The 24,204-nt window shown below is 38.4% G+C and overlaps 1 protein-coding gene across 11 annotated transcripts in view; it reads left to right on the top strand.

The window, feature by feature from the left end:
- The first annotated feature begins 625 nt into the window (after positions 1-625).
- LOC130906897 (myelin transcription factor 1-like) overlaps positions 626-24,204 on the top strand; it is a 122,388-nt gene continuing 98,809 nt past the window's right edge. For 9 of the 11 annotated variants that reach the window (XM_057821652.1, XM_057821618.1, XM_057821645.1 and 6 more), the window contains exons 1-3: positions 626-751; positions 12,886-12,992; positions 13,778-13,843. In XM_057821652.1, the coding sequence (XP_057677635.1) occupies positions 715-751; positions 12,886-12,992; positions 13,778-13,843 (210 nt within the window). In that variant the 5' untranslated portion in view covers positions 626-714. The remainder of the gene's footprint in view (positions 752-12,885; positions 12,993-13,777; positions 13,844-24,204) is intronic. The other 2 variants (XM_057821626.1, XM_057821670.1) reach the window with 1 other exon arrangement.

Below are 24,204 nucleotides of genomic sequence, written 5' to 3'. Positions count from 1 at the left end.
TGCACACACACAGTGAAAAGGCCTGGAGTTAGAGTGAAAATGTTCCTCTAACTTAGCCAAATTAGCTGTACATCTGCTATATGAGGCCCCTTGTGGCCTTGGAGTCAGAGCACACTGCAGGAGAAAGTGAAACTTGTAGACTAAAAAACAGAAAAGTACACACATTGGAGTGTGAAATTTCATGCAAAGATCATTAAAGTGCAATGTAAATTTAGGACTTATTTATTTGCATATGAGCATACATAGTAGTCTTTCTCCAACCGTTCACCGAAGTATTGTATTTCTTCTTTATTTTGAGTTTTATGTAAGGAAAACACTGCATAAAGTTAAAAAAAAGACGTCAATCGTGGTTGCGTTTAAAAATGCTTTGAAATCAGATTGCTGACAGAGCTTAGTGTGACTGTGAGAAGTCGTCGGCCACAGCAGATGCTCTTTGTTGCATTTGCAGGCTATTGTTGATGTAAACTGAGACTTGGAGGGGAAGGGGGGTGATGATGACGATGATGTAGCGGGGGCGGGGTTTGGGGGTAACGGCCCCGGGCCAGCTCCCGGCAGTAAGAAGCCACAGCGCCTCGCTATTGGCTCCCTGCAGCTGTCAATCACCGTCTCCCCACCCCGACCCGGCAAGTTGAAGTAAAGTTTAAAGCAAGTTTGTGCCCCACTATTAAAAAGTTGGCGGCGGCACTTGACGCTCGCTGCGAACGAACAGACGGAATGGCCGCGAAGATGAAGCTGTGTCGCACTTTTCTGGGTTCGTATGACTTTTATTCACTTTAGTGGAAAACTTTAGCACACAAACTAACACAATCACTTTAAAAGCAGCGGTGCGTTCATAAATAGAGTGGATAGTTTGTACTGTTTGCGTTATATATATATTTTTTCATGGAGATTAAAACAGGTGTTTAAAAAAAAAAAAAAACTGTCAATTTGTTAGGGGATGAAATGAAGATTACATGTCCTGAGCCAGAAATCCGTTGTCAAAAAGTTTGGTGTCAACAAAAAACTACTTCGGATATGAAGTTTTCAAAATAAACTTTACTCTTTTCTTGTCTCGACGTGTCCAGACAAAGGAGAGTTGATCCCCTGAGGGACCTTGCGGCTCTGGTACCGTGGGGACAATGACAAGCTGCGGGCTGATTAGAAACTTTTTTTTGTTGTTGCGTTAGTCTGTCGGCTTGTTCCATCTGTCGAGGGCCCATAGGGGCCTCCCCGGGTCCCAACCTTAATACTCAGTCAGCTGCTGCCCCATGTAATATTTATGCACAATATCGCCACCATACAACTTCATTCAAAAGCGGAAGGAGGCCTCTGTGCCATCTGCACTCACACGGTCGACATGACATTGCAGGGTTACATTGAAGTTGCACTCGTTTTCATAATGTTTATAATTGTAATTCTTTCAGAGACAGTGACAGTGGTCGCTACAGTGGACAGCTGATCAAACGTTGACACCCAATAACTTTATAGAGCAAGTCTGTATTTTTTTGTCATTAAAAAAAACAACTAATCACATTAAAACTAATCACATTCAAATGAATAAAAACAAACTCGGCACACTAGTTACGGCTTCAAGTAATACTCTAAAGTTGTTTTTTTCCCACCCACAATATTTTACCATGCCATTGATGACAATAGATTTCCAATTCATTTAAACCCCAAAGATTGGCTATGAGTGCTCATGTTTCAGTGCCATTGACGGCGCCAAACGTCCAATCCACTTGGACTGGGAGGGGCGAATGAACAATCGTTCATTCATTCGCCATTCACCATTGGCGCAGCCAATGAGTTAAATGAGTCCCCTGTAAGAGTTTAAAAAAAAAAAAAAAGTATTTCATAATTAGTGCATGAAAGAGTTTTCAAATACAAGTTTTCAAAATACATTATATTGTAGCAGTTGTTTCATTTTTATTTTAATAATGTGATTATTTGATTTTTAGAAGTTATGAGAAAGGTTTGAGAATAAAGTTAAACTTTGATTCATTCATTTTTGGTGATTGAAAAAAAAACTAACTCAATAAAGACCTGTTTCCCAGATATGTGGACATCACCTATAGAGGAAGTCGGACATCCGGGCATTTAATGACGTCACCAGCCACAGCAAAGCGTCGCCATATTGACAATGAGGCAAAAGACGAGTCACAAGCAGTTGCTCTGTCGTGCATTGTAATACAAAAGCGTTTAAACTTTCATTTTATTTGCGGTCTTTTTTTTCCGTCGGAATGACTAAAAGTTGATGTGTTGCGGGTTGTCACACAAGGAAGAGTTCGGAGCCGCATTTGAAGTTCTTCATTCTTCCACGTGAGAAGAAAAGAAAACACAAATGGCTGAGAGCAATTAATCGAACCGTAAAAGAAGACGGTTCCGTGGACTATTTTCGCCTGTGGGAACCTAAATCCAAGCACATTTACGTTTGCAGCCGGCATTTTATTACTGGTGAGAAAACTAATTTTTGCCCCAATTAGCTGCTAGGATTCAATAGACTAGGCAGTGGTTATTATTACCGTAACCGGCAACTCGCAAAGCGTTATTTTTCTTTTGCCATGAACTGCTTTGATTAGTCAATCGGTATATTATTGGCCTGATGGAAATTGGTTATTTTGCCGTGACGTGCTCACGACTAAATAACGCTTGGAGGCGAATTACCGGTTATGGCAGAAACAATCACTTCGTATATACTACCAATTTTCTCAGGTCAACTTACTGGGTGACTTTATGAAGTAGTTGTAGATGTTTCCGAACTCCACTGCAGGCCATTCCTTTGTTTGTCCAGCTATCAGCTGCAACTTTGTATCGGCAGCTTTGTAAGTCAATAAACGCTTAAATTGCATCGCCTCCTCGCGTCTGTCAGAAGTGACTCTTGATAATAGTAAGCCACGTTTAAGACGTTTTTAGGAAAAAAAACGCAAAACACACCTGAAATATATGAATTTCAGACGTTTGTCTATGGAATGTTTAGCTGTGCGTTCCCCCTTCACAAAATGGCGACACGTTGCTAAGCGAGGTGACGCCATCGTGACGTCACGCCGACTTCCTCCATTGGGTCATGTAGGCCAAAATATCAAGCTTTTGGTATACATGTGTGTAGAGCTGAAACGAATACTCGAGCAACTCGAGTAACTCGAGTTTAAAAACTGATCCGAGTAATTTTATTCACCTCAAGTAATCGTTTAATTTTGATAGCTCTAAGAATCATGTTTTGCTTGGACTACTTTTAATGCGGGACAACGCGCTGATGTCACGTGCGTAGAGGAAAGAGCAATAAAAAAAACAAACAAACAAAAATTACTGCAGCCGACACCCGCTACAAACGACGCCGACGTTGCTAAAAACTAGCCCACACGATGCTTCGGTGATAGCAGGTAGCGTCTGATGCGTCTCATAGAGATCACATGTATGTTGAACTAGATCCGAAATGACAGATTCAGTGGCGTTACTAAACAGCCGCCATCTTAAAGCAGTACAGCGCTAAGCGCTAATAGAGAGCGCTAATAAATAAGATTAACGTTACTGTCACTCGCTCACGTAACGTTAGCCCTGCGGAGGGCTAGGTTTCTATTAATTATGAACACTGTCGATGCGTGGCTAACATCTCTTACATACAGGCTTTAACATAACATAGCGCTGTGGAGTGATTAGGGTGTAAAATAAAAACTTAATAATGCTAACTATCAATTTTAGCTCAGTAGTCATTGCTGGATAAAACACCAAGTAGCACTGTTCCCTAATGTGCTCCAAAACAGCCATTATCATACATTTATTTTGAACACTGCAAAAACTTACAGTTTAGACTAACTTAAAACTTAACTTGAACTTAAAAATAGCTTGACACAAATAAAAATTCAATTGAAACACGTGGGAAAAAATCCTAACTTTTAAGTGATGTGTGTTATCAAGCGTAATGGCATTTTTAGGTAAGATATGTGTATATGTATGAATTATAAGATCTAAAAGTTTTTTTGAGTGAAAGCTGTGAATGTCTTTTTTTAAATTCTAGTTATATCTGAGAAGCAATTGTTGGCTGTTTTCAACATGGTACATCGAAAATAAAGACATTGATTAACTGAAAATGGTTCAATATTAGATGAAATGTCTTGTTTTCTCATGTATATTTATAATTGCTCTTCACCTAAAAATATAGGTTTTATCTGATTACTCGATTAATCGATTCAATTTTCAGTCGATTACTCGATTACTAAAATATTCGATAGCTGCAGCCCTACATGTGTGGCCTTCATGACCCAAATGTCATGTCCGCATATGTAGATGTCGGGTCTCAAAATATATGTTTTAAATTACGGTATTTATCATTATTGTATTTTCATATTAAAAGATTTTTTTATGAATAAATGAAATGATAATTAATAAACTTTTAATAAAAACAAAACTGATAAAATATTTAACTCAATAAAAGAAGAAATACGTTCTGATTGTGGCCTCCAATAATACTGTAAAGTTTATTTATTTATTTATTCTTGTAAAACTTCATAATAATTTAACTCATTGCCTGCCACTGACAACTATAGACATCCAATTCATTTAAACTGGAGGACTGGCTGCGAAAGTTTCACTGCCATTGATGGCACTACACATCTAATTCGTTTTGGGTGGGAGGGCTGACAGCTATCATTCCCTGCTGACCTCTCCCTCTTAAAATGGATTGGACGTCTAGCGCCGTCAATGGCAGCCAATAAGTTAATGAATGAATTGAGTTATTGTGATATGACACTTTAGTATACTAGAACAGGATAAAGTGCAGATTTTCTCCACAATGTAGGTTCATTTCTGTGTCCGCTCTCAACATTTCTAAAACAATGAAGTAGACTTTCAAATTAGCAACAACAATCATGTTGTATCTGCTCATCAAGCATATTGATACCCCAGACAAAAGCCTTTGTTGCCTCCATAATGAACTCATGTAAAGGATTGTTCCGCTCTCAGAACTGTCCAGGGTCCTGATGCAAAAACTTCGGAGCTCTCCACAGCAACAAAGAGCGGACGTTTATTTAAGAGTCCTACTGTCCCTTTTAAGTCCAGACTTAGTCCTAACTTTGCACATGGTCTCCTCCCTTGTTCTGCTCAGCTGGATCAAGGCCCAGGATATTTCATAACACCCCCACCATCAGCCCCCCGCCCGCCTTGTTTATTCGATTGTCGCTCCTGTTGTGTGAGTCCTCTCTCCTCCCCTAGTCTGAAATCATACTGATGCGACGTGCACGCCCGGTGATTGATTTCAGCTCCAATGCATAACAATGGGATTGCACAAAAAGAGCCTGCTGCAAGGAGATAAGAATTTAATAGAATTTCTGAAAGCTGAAGGTTGGGCTTTTTGAATATTCCCTGCGTGCGTGGCGTGGAGACAGCAGATAAAGAATGGCATTTGTGGGGACTATTCTCAAATGGCTTGTAATGAATGGTTGTCATTTCCACTAATGGTTTCAAAACAGCAAAGAAAAAAACAACAACATTTGGGAATGACTCCAAGTAACACTATTAGGAGGGTCTCTTTGCTGCTTCAGTTATTTTTCAAACTATCGACAAATCTGTGACCGAGATCTCACTGCTTAAAACTTGAATGACCACATGACTTTGACTCATTATGTGCCGTTGACAGCAATACCAGTGAAATCCATATAAACCAGGATGGCTGGCATTGAATGACGGCGATAGACTTGTTATACACTTTGACTGGGAGCCCCTCCCAGTCAAAACGGATTGGATGTCTATGGCTGACAATGGCAACCAATGAGTTAATTCATGAAATAATAAAAGGGCATTAAACAATATGAATTTCAACTAAATCAGCATTAGAGAATTTTTGGGGGTCATAAGCGCAGTTGTTTTTATTTATTTTAATTATATACATTTTTTTGGTATCATTTTTAAATGTATTTATTTAAAAAATATATATACATAATAACAACAACAGGGACATAACACTACCAACTTTTCAGGATGCTCAAATTGTCCCCACCAACTTTTAAGCCATTTTTTTGCATTTTATAATGAGTTCTGTTATATACGTAATATAGATTGTCTTCCCATATGTTCTAGCATTATTAAGTGAATCATTGTATTTTTTAATTTCAGACTTACATTTACCTTTTTTCACTTGTCGAATGTGGCGGTCCATTTTTTTCCCCTCAAACGCACGTTTGATTGGCAGACGACTAGAACCCCCACATTCACACAATCCCGACAGAAATACATGTCAACATGTCACCTCCTCCGCCCCCTTTGAAGAGGAAGGATATTAGAAGTTTATTTTGGTCAGCAGCAGCCACTGTAGTTAATGTAAAAAGACATAAAAGTTGTGGAGGTGGGGAACACGCCACTAATTTTGCTACTGAAAGTCCGACCTGCATCAGAATTAGCATAACATCAAACTGTGTGAACTTGCTAACCTGTAAAACTCGAGTAGAAAGCTGCTACTGTTAATGTTACATAATTCAACTTTGCGTTTTATGGATTTATTCATTAATTAAAATGTATATATTTTCTACGTCATTTAAAAAATATTTTTTTATTTGCAGCCTATACACATTTTTAACCGCCCCCCCCCCCCCCCCCAAAAAAAAAACAACAACACAAAAACACAACCACTGTAAATTTCCTTTATATGAAGCCAGCATTTGACTTTCTCCCATGAGAATAATTTTAACTTTTACGTAGGAACCAGCTATTTGTGAGAAATTTACCCAATCTGTTTGGTCTTATTAATGTCCCATCCCCAGCAAAAAAGTGTACATGCAGGTTATGCTGTTATTGCGTCCCGACCAATGTTGAGACCAAACCTACGCCCTTGGTTAAAACTGCTCGCTTTTACAGCAGTTCTTCTATTACTGTCATTGGGAGCCAATTAGTTAATTTATCAAGTCACATTTAAGCAGTTACAACAGTAGGAAACAGTTCATTAGAGTCTGGTTAGTCAATCACGGCATAAATGGCAGCCAATGAGTTAAAACTCTGTTAAATCAGGAATAGTCTTTGGAATATGACAAATTCAGTTGGTAACTCCATCCCTGCTGAATCCTAGAAGGAAAACAAACACCATTCGAATGAAATATTGGACCATACCACTTTCAGGTAGCCATAGGGAGGATAAGGTTAAAGTACAGAACCAGTATATGTATGATGGAGTAAAAGGCTTGCTCTGATATTATTTGGGATTCCCGAGTGCTTTTGGGGTTTTAAATATGTGCATTAGATTAACACGCAGTTTTCCTAGTTGGAAGTCTTCAGCTTTATTGGCTCAGATGATGCATGTGTTTGGGAGCGGGCGAGTGGGGGGAGAAAGTCAGCGAGAGGGGGGCGTGGTCAAGTGCGAGTGAGTGCGTCGTGAGGGGTGTGTGGGTGCGTGTGTGTGTGTGGCGTAGATGAGGATGATGGGGGGTAGTCCTCAAGCCCTGCCCATGTGATGCTCGAGGTTTTACTACAGCTTCCGTGATGTCATGGCAAAGGGCGGAGGGAGGAGAACGGGGGTGGTGGAGGGGAGGGGGAGATACAATGGCTCATGAGGGAAAGGTAAGTCAATATTAGGTTTTTTTTTCTCGCTGACAAAGGCAAATGAAGCCATGTTTTTGCTTACAAACAAGTAACATCCCTCACGCCTCGATCCGGAGCCGTGAGCCGGTGCTGCGTGTGACCGAGGCCGCTCGCTTCATCACCCGCTTTACTTACCACATCTGGACCTCTGGACCGGAATATAAACATCCTTTAAAAAACTATCACTCGGATATTATTATTGTCGAACTTCTTCATCTCCAACTCTTAAGGACGCGACGAGGCAATATCATTGATTCCAGGTAAAAACTGCCTTGATACTTTTGCCCATCACTTAATTAAGCAATTAGTGAATCTTTCGCAGATTTTTTTTTTTTTAACCATTACGCTCAATGAATTCAAACTTATATATCTGAGACTCGTACACCACAACTATATGGCACGTTTATCCACTTAGTTCGTCAGCGTGGTTTGTGGGTGTCAGTGTGAAAACCAGCGAGTGCGTGCGTGCGCACGCTTCACAAATTGTAGGCTACTTGTCCTCCACTAATGCTGTTTTATGGAACGCTGTCCCGCACTTGAGATGCACTCTGTCCTCTAGCTTCACCTTTTGCGTTTTCCACGAATAAGCGCGTCCGTTTACTGCGCGTTCTACCGCCGCGTGCGTGTACAAGCCATATTTGCGTTGCTTGATGCGCAAATTGTGCAATTTGATGTGCGGACTTCGGCGTTAAATGCTCGCTCTTGTTGCGATGTGAGAGATGGATGGAACGATGGAGCGTTAAAGAGGGAGGGGTTGGCCATTTGATCCTCTGCAGCAAGAAAAAAACCCCACACAAAACAGCGATGCTCTTTTCAAATGTCAGCCGTCTTTAATGGTGTGCACATTTGTCCCTCTTAAAAAGTCGAGTCTAGAAATAACCACTACAGTTGAGAAGACTCGCTGCGCATTGTGTTGTGATTTTTGGTGTTTTTTTTCCCTCCCTCAAATACATATAAGAGTGTCTTGTTAGATCCCTGAGATCTGGTTTTGCCTCCCTCTCTTTGCTTTGCTTACATGGCCACGTAATGTGTGTGTACGTGTGTGCGGAAATCGGTCTGTCAATGCACCTGCGTCCTAAGATGGAGGAGATGAGGGATGATGATGATGAAGAATCACAGTATACTTTGGATATCTTTCATCGTGATTGGCTCCATATTTGACACCATGATGCTTCCAAACAAAAAAGAAAGTTTTGCACTTTTGACAAATGTAATAAACACTTTTTTTTGTTTTGCTTTCCTCTCATTTTTGTAGCCTACTTTCAAAGGATTACAGAATTAGGTTATTGGTGCCTTATGCTGTCACTGGAGACTATAAAGCTTGCATGCAGCTGGAGCTGAGCTCACCTCTGTTTTTAGTTACCTTAATGGTAAACCTTTCTATTTATTAGGGACTGAATAGCCTATGGCGAGGACAGCAGGTGCCGGAGGAGAGAGTGTAATAAACATGTTGGAGGAGCAGCTGGGGCCAAATTGCACCCTCGTCATTCAAAGCCTATCAGAAATCTAAGCTATACAAGCAAAGGTCAGGGTCCTGCAGGCTTTCAATGGAGAGCAGGCATTTCAAATGACAGGCTTGGCAATAATGAATTTCATGCCTTTTGGAGAAAGGGGGAAAAGCAAAAGGAATTTGTATTAAAACAATGAAAAATGTGCATTTTTTTTTAAACACACAAAACAGTGCAGTGCCAGTACTACGGTTCTATTTGATATGCAGCAGTGACACATTTGTTGTTCCTCAGATGCTGAGGTCAGGGTTGCCCTCAGGGGAGTTTCTCCAAAAGCTGCTACTTTGCTCTCCTACATTGCATCCCGTCTTGTCCCGTATAGCTGCTTGGGCCACACATTTGTCCTGTAATACCAACCTTTTAACTTCTGTCTTTACTAACGTCTTTTCTCATCTGTGATTTTCACTTTTCCTATGCTCAAACTTTTGATTTGTGATTCTCTTTCTACTTCCCTGGCTGTCTAATCACATTGTATTGTGACTAAATCCTTCTTTACAGGAGCAGGACTGTACAGCTGGCCTGGCCCCCGTATGTACACTTAATACTGTTACAGTCGGCCCACTCTGGTATTAAATCTAACTATGGATTTAGGGTTCTTTGCTTCATTGTCCCAATACAGTAAGCTGCGAGTAATGGTATTACCCTAGCTTCAGAAAGTGTCTTTCGTTTTACAAAAAAAGAATTCTGCCTTACTAAAGATGATAGTGGCCGTTTTGGTCAGTTATTGATTTCTAATGGTTTATTATTGTGTGTGTTTTAAGTATTGTAAAAATACACTTGAAAACTAATGAAAGTGTTTTAAATATTTTGTCTCTCAATGTCCTCATAAACCAGAATACAACAAAATCCTCTCATTATGATACATTACAGTCATTTTCAAACAACCAAAAGCAAGCACGGTTATCGTCATGTTAACTCCTTGGCTGCCATTGACGGCGATAGACGTACAATCTGTTTGGACTGTCAGTTCAAATGGATTGGATGTCTTTGTTAATATTATACATTTTACTAGCGACTACAATACATACTCTGTGAAAACTTTACATATACTTGGACAGACAGCAAATGAGTTAACCCTTTATAGAGCACTCATTTTAAATATGATTTTTAAAAAAATCAATTAGTGTTATTAAGAGTCATAAGCAGTGTATGTTTGTTTTTATTCATTTTGTTAATTTATGATTTTATTAGGGATGTCCAAACTATAGCGCTAATGGGCGGTAATTAATTTTCTAAATTAATCACGTTAAAATATTTGACGCAATTAATGCACATGCCCCGCTCAAACAGATTAAAATGACAGCACAGTGCAATGCCAACTTGTTACTTGTGTTTTTTAGAATTTTGTCGCCCTCTGCTGGCGCTTGGGTGCGACTGATTTCATGGGCTTCAGCACCCATGAGCATTGTGTAATTATTGACATCAATAATGGCGGGCTACTAGTTTATTTTTTGATTGAAAATTTTTATAAATGTTATTAAACCGAAAACATTAAGAGGGGTTTTAATATAAAATTTCTATAAATTGTACTAACATTTATCTTTTAAGAACTACAAGTCTTTCTAGCCATTAATCGCTTTAACAGAATGTTAATAATGTTAATGCCATCTTGTTGATTTATTGTTATAATAAACAAATACAGTACTTACGTATGTTGAATGTATATATCCATCTTGTGTCTTATCTTTCCATTCCAACAATAATTTACAGAAAAATATGGCATATTTTATAGATGTTTTGAATTGCGATTAATTACGATTAATTTTTAAGCTGTAATTAACTAGATTAAAAATTTTAATTTTATTATTATTATTATTATTATATACCGTATTGGCCCGGATATAAGACAGCCCTGATTGTAAGACGACCCCCTCTTTTTCAAAACTCAACTTTGAAAAAAAGACTTTTTGAACACCAAATTCATTTTTATACAGAAAATAATTACAGTACATCCGAAACAAATGATTATAACAATATAGTTGAGAGAAAAAGCATGTTATTTTGCCTCATTCAAATCTTTTTTAAACTTCTTCTGGCTCTCTTTTTTTTTTTTACAATTAAATTTGTAAACTAAAGTGCAATCACATTCGTAAATGAATGGCTTCTGGTTTTTGAAATGTAAATAAAGCAATCTATTGTGATAAAACAACAAAATTGCAATAACTGCATTAACCATCAAAGTGAAGTCTAACTGTAACTGTAGTCTTGAAACAAATCTGAATATACCGCGAATATAAGACGACCCCCACTTTTTCAGTTTTATTTTAATGCAAAAAACACCGTCTTATATTCGGGCCAATACGGTATATAAAATCAGAAAATACAAGAATAAGCAATAGTAACTTAAAGTAGTCACTTGCCCTGTTAATGACTATGCATCTCTTTTAATGGACTTCTTTAGCTTACAGTGTTGTAACTAACAGTTTTTAAAGTGTTCTAATAAAGTTTGAATATGTTTTAAAAAAAAAAAAAAAAAATGTGAGAACAAACAAATGCAAGCTTTAAAAAAGAATCACGTATGTAGGATCAGATTTATTTTAATCCCGTCACTGTGCATTAAAACGTCCCTCAAATACTCCCACATCATTTTGCTTTTGATTTAACAAACCCAGTGAACAACTAATAGACTCATGCACTTCTGAGTTTCACTGTGAAATAATGAGCTGTTGGCTTTTAAAGCTGGGAATATGCAGCGTAGGATCAAAGAATATATACGGTATATCATATATACAAAGTCCAGTAGTAGTTATCTCCAGAAGAAACATCTGCTCAGGACAACAGCGGCATCTACCCCAGGCAAAAATGTGTCCTAGTAAAACAAGGTTGTGATACATTTGGCATTTGGGAAGTACTCGCGGCTCCCTGACATCCCAACTAACAATTCAGGACAGATGCTCGCTTGACTTTACTTTCAAAGATTGTAGAGGGGAAAAGAGGGATAAGGAAAAGGAGATTGAAGCGTGTTCACTGACGTTCGTGTATATGGAGACAGCTGAGACAGAGATGCAGACCAACAGTATTGCTGTTGTCATCACTTTCGTGTCGTGAGGGGGGGCAAAAGTTGATAAACAAGCATTTTGCAGAGTGCTGGCTGGGCGTTGGCGAGTTTTGCATTTAATGGGCAAAGTAGGGATGAGAGCGCAAGGGTGCGGTTTAGGATGTCTCACTTCATCTAATCTTCACTTTTAGTTTGCACTTTGTGCTCCAGCTTCATGTATTAGACAGCTGACTGGTTTAAGACCGACTAATATGCTCATGGTGTGTGAGCACTCCAGTTTCTTATTGCATACTGTACTCAAGAGTTCTTCCTTTTTTAAAATCTATTTTACCTCACTGTCAAAACAAACCACCATAACATCTGTCACAATAAGAAGAATCGAGTGGGGATTTAGAATAGACTTAAAGTTTCTCTTGGGTGATCTGGGCAATGAAGTGAAGAGCTATTACCTTAATGAAAAAAGGGGGAATAAAAAAAGAAGAAGCTTGATTTATGGCGGATTCATTATTTACTGACCATTCATCCCGTGCATCCTTCCCCCATTCTCTGATCCACGTTTCTTGAAAAGCTCGATAAAATGCGCAAATTTGATTGATTCTATTAGTAGACTGACAGGGACCCCAGCTGGGGCATTTCACCATTTAAGTGTGTGTGTGCTCATGTGTGTTGTTCCCTAGATATAAAGTAGTGTGTACTCCAAGCTTGAGTACCCTCGCCCCACCCCCTAACCTTTTATTCTTCAACTTCAACCACACCCTTACTACAACCACTGGTACTGATCATACAAAATATCTTTTTTTCCCATCCATCCCCCTTTATCCTGTTTTCCTTGTGTAGAAAATGAGTTTCGGGGCGAGTTGGTGAACCAACGGTGGACACGAGGCGAAAGGACCAGCAACCGCTGTCAGGCCTCCCTGAGACTGCAGAGCCGTCGACCAATCATGGTGAGTGACAAGGCCTTGCAGCGTCCCCCCCAGACACCCACCGGCACTCCGAGTTACCCCACGCACTCCACTATTCTGCTTCCTGGGCATTTCACAACTCAGCAGGGACATCAAGAAAGTGGGGGAGGATGAAATATATGAAGGGGGGTGTGCATTGAGTGTGGGAGGGGTCAGATGATGGAAGGCCAAAAACATAATCAAACAGCACATCAAATGTCCTGCTCTGCCCCTCCCGTTCGCCGCTCTTGCCCGGTTCAGCTTAGCTCAATTTAGTTAAGCTCAGCGCTTTGCCTCGCTGAGTTAACTTCTTACTCTAGCATTTTTTTATTGTACTGAAACACAATAAAAAAGAAGCTCAAAAGGATGGCCTAAAGCTCCTCATACTTGATATCAGCAGAAAGAAATTCACCTTTCAGCGCTCCTACAATAACTTTACCCCACTTCCAAATTGTGAGGATTTTTAGGATATTTCGACAAGCTGAAAACAGCTGGTCTCTTTTTATTTTCTCGCTCCGTGCATTAAAACTGAGGGCGACATACAACAAAGAGATGGAGGGGGGAGAATGAAAGAGAGATGAGAGGGGGGTAGTAAGGACAAGTAGGGGGAGGAAGCAAGGGGGTGTGGGTTGTTCTCCCTCGGGCCCAGTAAAAGTAGTTTCGTTCCCTACTGATGGCTCAGGTTCATCTAAGAAGATGACGTTTATTGATTTGGTTTGATTTCTGGTGCTGTGGGGTGAGGGGAATGGAGAGATTCTTGTCTGTCATCCCCTCTGTTTATGTCATAGAACCGTCTTATCACAACCGGAGTGGAGAAGATGCTGTGGTCGCAAGTGAGATCCCATCAGGATCAGGTGCAAATTCAGATGCTTTCATTTCTTTTTCACTCTGTCAGAAGTCTGCCATTGGCAAGTGAGCAATGAATGAATGAAAGAAAATCCACACCAAACCAAAATGAAATGCTTTCGTCTTTCCTACTCCCGACCGAGCAGTTTTTAGATAGATTCAAATTCCTGTGTCCTTGTTTTTAGTATAGTGATTTTAATTTAATTACATTAGAAGGTAGTGTTTTTGTTGTTTTAGACCAGCCGGGGGGAGGTCTCAAAAACTCGTCTGCTTGGTTCTTTTTGTTATTCTTCTTGAGGATGACACTAAATATAATTGCTACTTATTCATGGACGGATTAGAATGAAACTTGGTAGATATATTCTAAGGATGTATAAGATTCAATGCTTGGAATCTGATTTATAAATGTCAGGATTTATTGTTGCATGCAGGTTCAGAGTTAGCCAGTAGAAGGCATGCACGCTCTTCATTAGTTGTTTTAATGTCTCTGGGCCGATGAGCGAGTCTAGCGGCCGTAGTTCATTTTGAACTTGTTCACTAATGTTTCCTTATTGAATCCAAAACTGTCACATCACGCTTTTAAACTAAAGTGAAAATAACCGTATTTAACATATGCGCTTGTTTCATAAATATATGTATATATATATATATATATATATATATATATATATATATATAGAGTACTGTGCAAAAGTTTTAGGCAGGTGTGAAAAAATGCTGTAAACTACGAATGCTTTCAAAAATGGAAGTGTTAATAATTTATTTTCATCACTTAACAAAATGCAGTGAATGAACAGAAGAGAAATCGAAATCAAATCAATATTTGGTGTGACCACCCTTTGCCTTCAAAACAGCATCAATTCTTCTAGGTACACTTGCACACAGTTTTTGAAGGAACTCGGCTGGTAGGTTTTTCCAAACATCTTGGAGAACTAACCACAGATCTTCTGTGGATGTAGGCCTCCTCAAATACTTCTGTCTCTTCATGAAATCCCAGACTGACTCGAAGATGTTGAGATCAGGGCTCTGTGGGTGCCATACCATCACTTCCAGGACTTCTTGTTCTTCTTTACGCTGAAGATAGTTCTTAATGACATTAGGTGTATGTTTGGGGTCGTTGTCATGCTGCAGAATAAATTTGGGATTTTGTAAATTGATAAAAATAAACAATCATTGTTTATATTTTTGAAAGCATTCTTAGTTTACATAATTTTTCCACACCTGCCTAAAACTTTTGCACAGTACTATATATATGTATATACATATACTATATATATATATATATATATATATATATATATATATATATATATATATATATATATATATATATATATATATATATTAGTGCTGTCAAATTTATCGCATTAACAGGCAGTAGTTACTCTTTTTAATTAATCACGTTAAAATATTTGACGCAATTAATGCATGCACGGAATGACCCGTTCATGCGCTGCCTCAAACAGACGCTGTTTTAGCACATTGAGAGCGAAAACGCAGAGAAGTGCAAGAGGACATAGGCGTTCATTGGACCGCGCCTTTTATTGGTTTAACCTTTGGCAACTCTTTCACAAATAATAGAAGTATTGTGGCGAACGACGTGGGGAAGAATGACACGTTTAGTTGAACACAACGCAGATCATACTGTATACCACTTGCAGCCTCCACTGAAAGTCATGGTTGCCCAACTTCCCATCATGCATCTGGGTGGAACAGTTAAGTCGCTACAGTATTATTTAGAGATAGCACAACAAAAATAATATTCCTATCTCTGGCAGGAGACGATCTTTTTCTTAACACGCTTAGTTTAACAACGCAGAATATACTGTAATACCATTTGCAGCCACCACTGACAGTCATGGTTTCCCAACTTCCCATCATGCATTTGGGCGGAACAGTTAAGTCGCTACAATATCATTTAGTGAAAGCACAACAAAAATATTCCTATCTCTCAAAAAAATAATGTTCACAAAAAGAAAAGCGCTCAATGCAAAGAGAACTGGCATTCCCAATCAAAATATATATGCAAAATACACATAAAACACACTTAGACTTTGCCTTGGCTAGATCTCAAATTAATTTAAAACTCCCCATTGACACCTTGTGATGTATTTCAATCAGTACCTTAAGTAGTTAAACTATATTGATTGAAAATTTTGCAAATTTTATGAAAATGAAAACATTAAGAAGGGTTTTGATATAAAATTACTATAACTTGTACTCAAATTTATCTTTTAAGAACTACAAGTATTTCTATCCGTGGATCCCTTTAACAGAAAGAATGTTAATAATGTTCATGCCATCCTGTGGATTTATTGTTATAATAAACAAATACAGTACTTATGTACAATATGTTAAATGTTTATGTCCGTCGTGTCTTATCTTTCCATTCCAACAATAATTTACAGAAAAATATGGCATATTTTAGAGATGGTTTGTATTGCGATTAATTACAATTAATTAATTTTTAAGATGTGACTATCTCGATGAAAAATTTTAATCGTTTGACAGCCCTAATATATATATTTTATATTAGGGCTGCACCTATTGATTTTTTTAGTAGTCGATTAAACGATGAACTTGTTATTTCGAATAATCGGATAAGTATCAAAAAATAAATACCTGAGCTCAGCCTCAAACTGTGTAAGAAAATAAATGTTCTAAGTACAACAAAAGAACAATTGGACATGGCAATTTATAGCATTTTAGCTAGCGGACTTTTGCCAAGATTTTTTTTAACGATGCATCTTAAATGGTTCAAACACATTCTCACAAAAAGCGGCTAAATATACCTATAAACTGAAATATGAATGCATTAAAAAAAACATTAGCTCAAACAAAAACTTAGCTTATGTTTGTCTTAACAGGGAGCAGCTGGATTCAGCCTTGTAAAATGAGTTATGTCATATTCAATGTTGCCACTAGAGAGCAGTGTATCCACCCAAATCAATAAAAGTAAATCCAATCACTTTCAAAACAAACCAATACAACTAGAGATGCATGATAATATCGGTCACCGATAATTATCGGCTGATAATGGCAATTATGACGTCACACAGATAATCCAGATAAAACGAAATTCAACCGATAATACAATCCGATAATTATATACTTGATTTAGCCTCCAAATGTGCGCAATCAACAGTTTTGTCCAATTCTGCTAGTTTTAAGGAGATGTTTTTACAGTGTAGTAATGTGATATATGTTAGGAATGGCTTACTTTTAAAGGCATTTCTGTGCAACTTGGGTGTTTACGCTCGAAGTAATTGTTGCCAAAAGCTTACCATTACACAATGTCATTGCCATTGTTTAGATGTTGTACTTGTTCACATTTGATGTGGAAAAAAAAAAGCACTAAATTAAATTTTTGCACAGTAACATTTGATCTTTGTATACTTTAAAATTTTACATACATATTTGAATAGAATTATCGGCGTGACATTATCGGTTATCGGGTGGAAGGGGCAGGAAATTATCGGTTATCGATATCGGGCGAAAAATGTATTATCGTGCATCACTAATTACAACGCCACTTTTAATTAAGCTAATACTCGAAGCAGCAAAATTTAATTCGCACATTTTTTCTAATCGAATTACTCGAGTTAATCGTTGCAGCGCTAACATATACATATATACTGTATAATCAAGTATTGACATACAATGAAATATTAAATAAACAAGTATGACTGCAAGGCTTTTTTTTTTTAACCACTATTATGTTCGTACAATATATATGGTAGTTGTGTGCATATAGAAACACCACAGTGGAGGAAAAAATTGACATAAAAGAGATAAGTCACTTTTGCATTCCTCACCCAAAAATAGTTTAAAGGGAACTTCAGACTTAAAGACATGTAGCCACAATTGTTCTCTTTTACCAAAATATGTTATTAGAAACACGCAAAATATTGCCATTGATTTCAAAATCTATAATATTTAGTACGTTTTGACCTACGAAGGGCGCCGTTTTTTTTTTACCTGTAATGGACGCTCGGGGTGATGACGTAGATTGTCATTGTCACTCGACGAACACTACCAGGTTACTGCAATTCCTTCTACGCGGCGAGCTGTCCAACACATGAGCTCATCGGTCAAAAGCGGCGAGTACTTACTATTTGTGCATTTATTGAGAGACTATTATTACCTTTTCATTGCCTCAAAATAGTTTTTGCATGTGTTTCCCTCTCATACTCTTAAGTAGAGATGTAGAGATCGATCGGCATCCTGATCGATCGGGTCCGAGCTCGTCATTTTCAAAGTATCGGAATCGGCAAAAATATATCGGCCATGCCTTTTTTAAATATATATATATTTTTTACTTAAATCGTTTTCTAATTGTATTTAACGTTACAGACATAATATGTTACACTCATCCAGAGTCTTTAGTCTAGGCTTAAGGTAGGGTTATCAAATTTATCCCAATAACGGTGTTGATTAATTTTTTAAAAACTGTATCACGTTAAAATATTTAACGCAATTAATGCATGCGTTGCACGACCCACTCACGCATTGTCGCGCTCAATCTGTAATGGCGCCGTTTTACCTATAAAGAGAGATAAAAGGCAACGTAAAATAAGTGGAGTGAATTTTGGCAGCCTTTGAAGCCTTTTTTTAATTGACTAAAGCCTTACAATCCCTCTCCCTATGATTAGAAATATCATGGGAAGCAATGAGGGGAAGCAAGGTGGCAATTGATCTTTTTCTTAACACCTTAAGTTATTTCCCAACGCAGAGAAGATATATCCATTGGTAGCACCACGCACAGTTATGGTTCCACTTCCCATCATGCATTTGGGCATGACTACAGTATCATTTACTGAAAGCTCAACAAATACACTAGATGGAGATATTTAGTCACAATATACAAAGTCACAAGTCTTTCTATCCGTGGATCCCTCTCACAGAAAGAATGTTAATAATGTAAATGCCATCTTGAGGATTTATTGTCATAATAAACAAATTCAGTACTTATGTACTGTATGTTGAATGTATATATTCGTCCGAGTTTTATTCATTTTTTTTCTTAATGCATTGCCAAAATGTATATGATCGGGAAAAATTATCGGGAATGATTAGAATTGAATCGGGAGCAAAAAAAAGTAATCGGATCGGGAAATATCGGGATCGGCAGATACTCAAACTAAAACGATCGGGATCGGATCGAGGGCAAAAAAAACATGATCGGAACAACCCTACTCTTAAGCATTGTTTTCTTGTGGTAGCTTTAAAGCAGATTGTTGATCTGTTGACCACATTAGTCACGTAGCATATTTAAACCACCCTTATTTGATGTTATTACATTTAAGTATTTTCTTAAGGCATCTTTAGTATGTTCTGTCTGTATGCATCAAAACAAAACAAGCTGAAAGCGCACGGTAGTACTTTGGGTGTCAAATTCACCTCTTATAGGACGTTATGCCGGTGTAGCACATTTTGGTAGAACACAGTTTTCTCGATTTTGCTTGTGCTGCTCGTTTTTTGAAATATCGACAGTGATATCATCCTCATTAATGTTCCTCTTGGGTTCAAATTAAAAGGGTTGAACAGATGACAGTCATACTCTGGAAGCCCTGCAGCGTAACCATGTGACGTCACTGCCCTGCGACGTCAACACTACTAGTTAGACTAAGTTTACAAATTGTTTTTTTTTTTTTAAAATTGTATAAAAATGAAAGCATCCAGAGGAGTTTCAATATCAATTTATTTTAACTCATAATAAAATGTATCTTTTAAGAACTACACATCTTTCTATCTGTGGATCCTTTTAAATAAAGCTGTCTAACTAATAGATTTTTTTAATTCAAAATTTTCCTCAGCGTTATGATTACAGCAGTACAAAACACATTTAACCTCATATTGTTACATTTCATTTCAGTTTGCAATATTTGCCTGTGAGGAATCAATTGTTTCGTAACTGTTCACGTGTGGCCCATTAAGAAAACACTCTTAGGTTAGTAAAATGGCTCCTTGGGCAATCAGGGGGACCAGTTTGGCCTTGGTGAGCGTCTGCTTTTGCTCTTACTCTTCAATGAAGAGAAAGACACACTTACCCCTCCTTCTGCTGTTCATGCTCTGTCTTGTATGATTACTAAAATGAACCCGTGCTGTTTCCCAATCCAACATGGAGGACGCCTGGCGTAGAGAGGCGAGAAGCACCCCTCCTAATTGACAGCTGGTGCCTGCAGGTCATTTTTGGTCATCTTCTGTCACAGGTTGCAGTATCTCCTCGCAACTCTCTCGCTCTCTTGTAACCCTAAAAAATGAATGAAAGAGTCATTAATTTGAAGCAAGACGAAGGGTGACCTTCCCTCTGAAGTCAGTGCCACCAGCAAGACATTTACATAGCGCTGTCACAGTGTTGAGCAAAGCGCTCCTCCACTAACGCATCACACAAAAAGTAATTGAGAATGTACAACACAGCCTGTAGGGATGAGCTGTGCATTTCACCTTGCTCTTTTACTTTTCTTTCTCAGCCACCGTTCCGTATTACATTTCACAGTAGTTTAAGTCACACGTAATATACGGTGCATTCGTGCCACACACTTCCATTCAGACTTCAACTCAACAGTCTCTCCTATGTGCCCTCCTACTCCTTTTCATGCATGAGATTTTGCCAGTTCTATGCACATTGTACAAAGGGTCTCGCTTAAAAGACAACAAGGTAAAAAGGACAAGTTTGAACATTCATTAGAAGCGGCCCTTTTCAAAGAGATTATGAAAATCAGGTGAAGGCCTGCCTCGCTGCTTTTGGATCCACTCACTATGACTTTGTGAACATACACATTTAATGAGTTGGAATTGAGAAAAGGGACAGGAAGAAGAGAAGAACTCAGATGTGCTTACCAATTTAAATGTGCGTAGCTATGGTTACACAAACATGAAAGCAGTAGGCGCCCTTTCCTGATGACTGATCAGTATGAGCAGGAGCCGTCGGAATACAGGAGTGAAAATAGATGACAATTTTGGGAATTTACACACATGCGCCTTTGAAAAGCATGCATGTTCAGAGAAAGACCTCCTCTTACACTCATTTTATTCTTTTACTAGTGGGTCAGTCCAGAATTCAAAGTCATTTTGGCTTCAAAATTGCACTCTTGATTTTTATCAATAATAGGTAATAAACAATCTAAGGCTTTATAAGGTAATCCTACAGATCAATGGTAACATTTTGTCTCCTAAACACCATATACCGTATTTTTTGGACTATAAGTCGCACCTGAGTATAAGTCGCATCAGCCAAAAAATACACATTTAACTCATTCACTCCCAGCCATTTTCACCAGAGCAAGGCCCTTCGCTCCCGGCTGTTTTACTGGATTTTGACTGATTTTGCAAGGCCCACAGAAAATTCTGTTCTATTGTAAAGATGTCCGATCACGTCATTTTCAAATTATTGGAATCGGCCAAAAAATATCGAACATGCCTTTTTTAAATATACATATATTTTTTAATTAAATCGTTTTCTAATTGTATTTAACACTACAGATTAGATGTCTTGCACTCATCCAGAGTCTTTAGTTTTGGTTTAAAGTAGGGCTATCAAATTTATCGCGTAGGATTAAAAAATGTTTTTATCTTGATGAGACAGACGGTGACGGCCACAACAGCGTCAGGTTCCACACGAGTTCTGCGGAGCTCACGTTGCGTTACTCCTGAGCAGGAGGTTGAAACTCACGATGACGATAATGAAAATGATGAAAAAAGTGAGACTGATCTTTATCTGGACTCATCAGATTACTGGGAGCCACCTTATTCAACCAGGAGCAGCCGAGAGCCTTCCCCGTTCTGTGCGCGAATAGTTCAACAGTTCAATAGTTTAGTTATGTGTAAATATATTGTTACTTTGTGGTCAAAAGCTCTATTTGTCTTGTTTTGTACAGCGAAAACATTCAGATGTTTGGGGTGTCACAAAAGCGAAAAATAGCTGTGTTAAAGTCCAAGTTATGTTTGAAATGTATGCTTTTACAAAAAGCTCAATTTCTCTTTTTTTCATCAGAAATTGGAAAATTGCTCAAACTAAGCTATTTTCTAATGCTGATTTCTAAAGAATGGAAAAGGATATGAACTTTTTTTTCTGCTGAAAGAAGAGAGTCTAATCTTTCTTTTGGTGGGTTCCATGTTTATATAGCAGCAGTATAGGGTTGTTCCGATCATGTTTTTTCCCCCGATCATTTTAGTTTGAGTATCTGCCGATCCCGATATTTCCCATCCGATTGCTTTTTTTTTGGCTCCCGATTCAATTCCAATCATTCCCGATAATTTTTCCCGATCATATACATTTTGGCAATGCATTAAAAAAAAAATGAATAAAACTCGGACGAATATATACATTCAACATACGGTACATAAGTACTGTATTTGTTTATTATGACAATAAATCCTCAAGATGGCATTTACATTATTGACATTCTTTCTGTGAGAGGGATCCACGGATAGAAAGAGTCATTCTTAAAGGATAAATGTGACTTTGTATATTGTGACTAAATATTGCCATCTAGTGTAATTGTTGAGCTTTCAGTAAATGATACTGTAGCCATTTAACTTCTGCCCAAATGCATGATGGGAAGTGCAACCATGACTGTGCGTAGTGGTACCAATTGATATATCTTCTTTGCGTTGGGAAATAAGATAGGGTGTAAAGAAAATGATCAACTGGTACCTTTCTTCCCCACATTGCTTCCCACGATATTTCTAATTGTTGAGAGAGGGATTGTAAGGCTTTAGCCAATTAAAAGAAGGCTTCAAAGGCTGCTAAAATTCTCTTTACTCATTTTACGTTGCTCTATGTATATGTAAAACGGTGCCATTATAGATTGAACGCGACAATGCGTGAGTGGGTAGTGCAGCGCATGCGTTAATTGCGTTAAATATTGTAATGTTATTACCGCCGTTAACGCGATAAATTTGATAGCCCCACTTTAAGCCAAAACTAACGATTCTGGATGAGTGTAAGACATTTTGTCCGTAACGTTAAATACAATTAGAAAACGATTTAATAAATTAAAAAAAAAACATTAAAAAAGGCATGTCCGATATTTTTTTGCCAATCCCGATACTTTGAAAATGACGTGATCGGACCCGATCGGGACATCTTTAATTATTCGATTATTCGAACTAACTAGTTCATTGATGAATCGACTACTAAAATTATCAATAGCTGCAGCCCTACACTGTACTCTTATTTACGCAACTCCTCATTGTAAGTGAGGTGCAAAAAAAGTCGACCATTTCCTTCAGGCTGGGTACAAAGCGATGTTTTGTTGCACAATTTCAGTGCTCACAGCACCTGATCTAATAGAGAAGCAAAAAGCGGTCGCAGGCCAAGGCCATGGAGGCCGCACGCAGGAAGGGAGGGACTTTTTCCGTCTGCACCTGTACGTCTAAAGGCTAATGAAAGAAGCGTACCCCGGCTGAAAAGAAAGCCCTTCCCGACAACAACAGCATGCTTCATCTTCTTCTCGTCCCGCTTTCTCTCCTTCTTTTCATAAGTAGTCTATAAGCAGGAAAGGGTCTTTGCCAAAAAGAGAGAGGAAAAGGGGGAACACTAAGAGGAGAAATAGGGCCTTGTGTTCGAATCCCACTACGCCCCTGCCAGCTTGATCACTCAGCGAACAAAATCGAAGCAGTTAAGTGGCTGGGGAAAGAGGGGGAAGGAGAGAAAGAAGGGGCAAACCCGTGATAAAATAATGTCCAGTAATCAAAGCTAAAAGCTCCATTGTGACTAAAAAGCATCTGATAGCGTTAGAGTGCACCGCTAAGGAGGTGGGGCCTGATGTCGGAGCGTGAGTGTGTTTGTGCGTGTGTGCCAGGTTAACACCTGCCCTTTTGTGGCTTAAAAGCCGAGCTATGACTAAGCGGTGCTCGCTGTGTTTCCTATTCACAAATGCACACGCACGCATGAGTTTACTTCATAGAAGTGTTATTAAAGCAGCTTTTAAAGGAGGTATGATTTTGCCTTATTATTATGATATTCATTTATTTGATTTCCAATGTTTCCTCTGATTAATGGTTAATGTATCGCTAGCGCCTTTTGCTTCTGCCACAATACACAATCATGTTGGTGTAGTACAATGGAGGGCAGTGGTGTTACCAGAATGCCAGGTGTGGGTGGGCATTAGTCTTACCTGGGGGAGGGCAAAAAAAAAAAAAAAAAGCTACAATGCTCAACTAGGACGAAATCCAGCGCAGGGCCTGTACCCTTTAACACCTAAGCCTATTTTGGCTGAATTTGCATGCCTTTGATGTTGCCTTTATATTTTAAAGAAAAAACTGTTCACAATGGCCAAGTTGGGTCCCTTTTTTCAGGATACCTTGAACTTCATGTCCAAACTGTTGTTTTCTTCACTGACCAACTTTAATCCACATTTTG

The sequence above is a fragment of the Corythoichthys intestinalis genome, chromosome 2 (genome assembly GCF_030265065.1).
Source record: "Corythoichthys intestinalis isolate RoL2023-P3 chromosome 2, ASM3026506v1, whole genome shotgun sequence".
Classification (NCBI taxonomy): domain Eukaryota; kingdom Metazoa; phylum Chordata; class Actinopteri; order Syngnathiformes; family Syngnathidae; genus Corythoichthys; species Corythoichthys intestinalis.
Note: the sequence above shows the minus strand (reverse complement) of the source record. Positions and strands in the feature narration are given on the sequence as shown.